We start from the raw sequence: 4670 nt of genomic DNA, 5'->3' as shown, positions 1-4670 counted from the left end.
GAGAAATGAGTCTTGCATGGATGTTTGGGGTGTAAAGGATTGGATATCCCCCATGCAAAAGTGAGGTGGCATGAGAAAGTCAAACCCCTCTTCTCTTCTTGGATTTGGGCCTTGGGCCGAGAATATGGAAGGGAAAAAGAGTTTTTGGGCTTTACTTCCCCTAAGCCCATATAGGAGTTAAGTTGGATGATTTTTGACCTAAAAAAAATATAATATGATTTTCACACTTTGTTGGGCTAGTTTGAGTTAATTATGATTCATAATATTTAATTTATTTCATTCTAGGCCCAATATGGCCCGAAATGTTGAAATAAATAAACGTGGGTCCAATTAGAGCCCATTTAAAGGTTCTAATTCCATGATAGTCAAATTGGAGGCTTATTGGCCCAATGGGTTCAATAAGAAAGTCCTAGTCCAAAATGGACCTAGACAAGAACTTCTAGGGTTTCCAATTGCTTATTGACTATTAGTAGTATTTGTATGGTGCACTTGTTTGAAAATTAGATGTCATGGAGTAAGCATCATACATGCTCTTTGAGTTTTTGATTTCCACATTTAACTTGAGTGTATAGATTACATGACACAAAATTTCTAGTTGTGACAAATAGGATTATGGACAATTTCAATTGCGGGTTTACTATCACTATTCAACTTCATTGGACCATCAACATCTATTTTAAGATCTTCTAGCAGCCTTTTAATCCAGATTAGCTCACAAATTCCTTGAGATATTGCCCTATACTCTGCTTCAGTACTGCTTCTAGCTACCACAGTTTGTTTCTTACTTCTCCAGGTAACTATGTTTCCCCATACTTTAGTACAATAACCTGTTGTTGACTTGGCCTCAGTTGAGCCTCCCCAATCTGCATCAGCAAACCCTTCAATGTTTCGTTGTTCATTTTTCTTAAAAAATATTCCTTTTCCAGGTGTGCCTTTCAAATACCGTAGAATTTGTTGAACAACTTCGTAGTGTCTTTTTGTGGGAGAATGCATATACTGGCTTACTACACTCACACTGTATGCAATATCAGGACGTGTTAGAGATAGGTAAATTAACTTACCTACAAGGCGTTGGTACTGCTCTCGATCAACTGGAGGGTCATTATTGCTGATTTTAGATGTCCAGTTTCGCTCTTGAGGAGTACTTGCTGGTTTGCATCCAAGTTTTCCTGTTTCTTTCAAAAGATTGAGAACATATCTTTGTTGGGACACAAATATTCCTTGCTTGCTTCGAGCAATTTCCATTCCAAGGAAATATTGTAACTTTCCAAGGTCCTTAACCTTAAACATGGAATGTAACCTTCTTTTCAAGTTCTCAATCTCGTGAATATCATCCCTAGTGATGATCATATCGTCTACATACACAAGTAATATCGACTTCTTACCATCACTAGACTGTTTTATAAATAAGCTGTGATCAGCTTGACTTTGCATGTACCCAAATTGCTTCATAACTGAGCTCAGTTTATTGAACCATGCGCGTGTGACTGCTTCAAACCATACAAAGATTTTTTCAATTTACACACCTGATCCATTCCCTTATTTTCTTCAAACCCTGGAGGAAGTTTCATGTAAATTTCTTCTTCTAGCGTTCCATTGAGGAATGCATTCTTTATGTCCATTTGGTGTAGTTCCCAATCTAGATTAGCAGCAAGAGAGAGAAGAACTCGAATGGAGTTCAATTTTGCCACAGGAGTAAACGTCTATTCATAATCAATCCCATAGGTTTGGGAGTACCCCTGCGCAACTAGCCTTGCTTTGTGTCTTTCAATGGTTCCATCAGCACCAACTTTAATTGAAAAAATCCATTTGCGCCCAATTATCTTTCTTCCTTCAAGTGTTTTGACCACCTCCTAAGTCTTGTTTTCCTTAAGGGCATTCATTTCTTCCATGACAACTTTCTTCCACTTCGGATCAAGTAGGGCCTCATGGATACTTGTAGGAATCACTTCTTTATCCACCTGTGAGAGAAAGGCCTTGTATTTTGAAGATAACTTACTGTATGAAAGATGCCCTGAAATCGGGTATCTACAAGATCGAACCCCTTTCCGAATAGTAATAGGGACATCAAGATCATCAGGATCATGTGTTTGAGCTTCTTCTGGAGCAGATGTTTCAGGAGATGATGATTGGCAATTACCAGGTCGTGGCCTTCTGGAGTATAATTTGAATGTGGGTTGTTGTGGTTCTTCCCCTTGACCAAGATCCTCAATGGTTGGTGGTGTTGAAGATAACATAGGGGATGTAGAAATAGGCTCGGACAATGACACAGAAAGGGAAATTGAGGGATCCCAATGGATTTCTTCACTAAGGTTTGCCCCCTGAAGAGATGTAGGGGGATAAAAACTTTGTGTTTCAAAAAATGTGACATCACAAGTTACAAACATCCTTTTTGAAGATGGACAATAACATTTATATCCTTTTTTAGCTGACGAGTATCCCAAAAAAATGCATTTGATAGCTTTAGGATCTAATTTCCCTCGAGATGGACTTGTATTGTAAACATAGGCTTTACACCCAAAGACACGTGGCGAAAGAGAGTTTAGAACTCTGAGTTTAGGGAAACATTTTTGAAGACATTGTATTGGGGTTGAAAAATCAAGAACTTTTGAAGGAAGCCTATTAATTAAATAGGCAGCAGTAAGCACAGCTTCCCCCCAGAAAGAGTGAGGGACATGACAGTTTATCATGATAGCCCTAGACACTTCAAGAAGATGGCGGTTTTTTCTCTCAGCCACTCCATTTTGCTGTGGAGTTTTGGTACAAGAAGATTGGTGGAGAATACCATGTTCAGTTAGATAAGCTTTGAGATCATTAGCAAAATACTCTCCGCCATTATCAGATCGAAGGACATGGATTCTGGATTGGAGCACATTTTCTACATGCTTGTGGAATTTTTTAAAAACTTCACCACAATTAGATTTGTTTTTTAACAGATACACCCAACAAGCATGTGTATGGTCATCGATGAATGTGATGAACCATCGGGATCCATTTATGTTAAGAGTACGGGATGGGCCCCATATATCACTATGAACAATACTGAATGGTTGGGATGGTTGATATGCATGGCTTGGGTATGTATTTCTTGTTTGTTTAGCACGAACACAACTTTCACATTGAAACCCAGAACAATCTTTATTGATGAATAAATTTGGATTCAAACGACGCAAGTAATCAAAACTAGGATGTCCTAAACGTTGATGCCATAACAAAACATTAGACTCAGAAGTAACAGAAAGAGAAAGGTGTTTAGGGTAATGCGACATGGATGAAGAGCCTGTGAAGTAGTAGAGACCGTTGTATTCTTTAGCAATGCCAATCATCTTCCCCGAAGACTGCTCCTGAAATTCACAATGTGTAGGGAAACAAGTTACTATACAGTTTTGATCTTTAAGAAGTTTAATGACTGACATTAAATTAAACCGGAGATTTGGCACATATAAAACTGAATTTAGTTTTAAATCATCATAGATAGCATTCCCTATTCCGGTAACACGAGAGACTTTTCCATCAGCAACTATTACAGTAATGTAATTGGTGCTTGGTTTAAAGTCTTTTAGTAAATTCTTACTCCCAGTCATATGGTCAGAAGCACCAGTATTAGCAATCCATGCTTCAAATGATCCATTTTTTAACAGAAAAGAAGGTATTTGTTTACCTTGTTGTGCCCCATTACCTAATGGAGTGGAGGATGAACTGGTGGATTGTAAGAGTGACCTGAGTACTTCCATTTGATCTGCTGTAAAAGGGCTGGGAGAGGAACTATTTTCTTATGAAGTCTTTGCAACATGTGCAGATGCGGTTTTGGATTGTACCCTTCAAGGAGTCCAGTTTGCGGGTTTTCCGTGAAGGCCCCAACATTGGTCCTTTGTATGATACAGCTTCTTTCAGTGTTCACACCAGACTTTGGCGTTTGAAGACTTAGAATTCTTTTGTCCTTCTGATCTGTAGGCAGCAAGGGCAGAACCTTCAACATCGATACTTATTAGGGTATGTAGCATCACCTTCACAAGACTTTCTTCTCGTCGAACTTCTGCAAATACTTCTCGAAGAGAGGGAAGTGGTTTGGTGCCAAGGATTCTGCCCCTAACCTCGTCTAGTTCTTTGTTGAGACCTTGAAGGAAATCAAAAATTCTATCTTTTTCAAGCATTTTTGCATGAAGAGTACCGTCTTGAGGACATGACCAGTTTATGTGGTAAAACACATCCATCTCCTGCCACAGTTCTGTTAGAACGTTGTAGTATTCAGTAACCGATCGTCCTCCTTGGTTGGTACTTCGAAGAGCTGAACGAATCTCAAAACATTGTGAGGTGTTTTCAAGATCGGAATACATCTCTTGGACAGCTTTCCAGATTTCATGAGCTGTGTTATAATAGAGATAGGTTCTTCCGATATTCGGGTTCATAGAATTAACCAACCACGCCATAACAATGGAGTTTTCTGCCTCCCATATTTTGTAGTGAGCATCCTTTTTGTTCGGGGCTTCAGTTTCACCGGTAAGGTACCCGGTCTTCCCTTTCCCTCTGATGACAAGAAGAACCGATTGAAACCATTCACGGAAATTCAATCCATTAAGTTTATGTTGGGTAATTTGAAGAGAGGGATTGATATCAGATGGTGGAAAAAGAGATGAATTTGGGTTTGAAGATTCAACAGAGCCCGACAT

At 39.1% G+C, this 4670-nt stretch overlaps 2 protein-coding genes across 2 annotated transcripts; both read right to left on the bottom strand.

Annotated features, from left to right (window-relative positions):
* Positions 1 to 591: 591 nt before the first annotated feature.
* LOC111880782 (uncharacterized mitochondrial protein AtMg00810-like) lies at positions 592 to 1452 on the bottom strand. Its single transcript, XM_023877194.2, has one exon. The coding sequence runs from the start codon at positions 1450 to 1452 to the stop codon at positions 592 to 594; it is 861 nt and encodes a 286-aa protein (XP_023732962.2).
* Positions 1453 to 3890: 2438 nt separating this feature from the next.
* LOC111880780 (uncharacterized) lies at positions 3891 to 4670 on the bottom strand. Its single transcript, XM_023877192.1, has one exon. The coding sequence runs from the start codon at positions 4668 to 4670 to the stop codon at positions 3891 to 3893; it is 780 nt and encodes a 259-aa protein (XP_023732960.1).

The sequence above is a fragment of the Lactuca sativa genome, chromosome 7 (assembly GCF_002870075.4).
Source record: "Lactuca sativa cultivar Salinas chromosome 7, Lsat_Salinas_v11, whole genome shotgun sequence".
In the NCBI taxonomy this organism is placed as follows: domain Eukaryota; kingdom Viridiplantae; phylum Streptophyta; class Magnoliopsida; order Asterales; family Asteraceae; genus Lactuca; species Lactuca sativa.
Note: the sequence above shows the minus strand (reverse complement) of the source record. Positions and strands in the feature narration are given on the sequence as shown.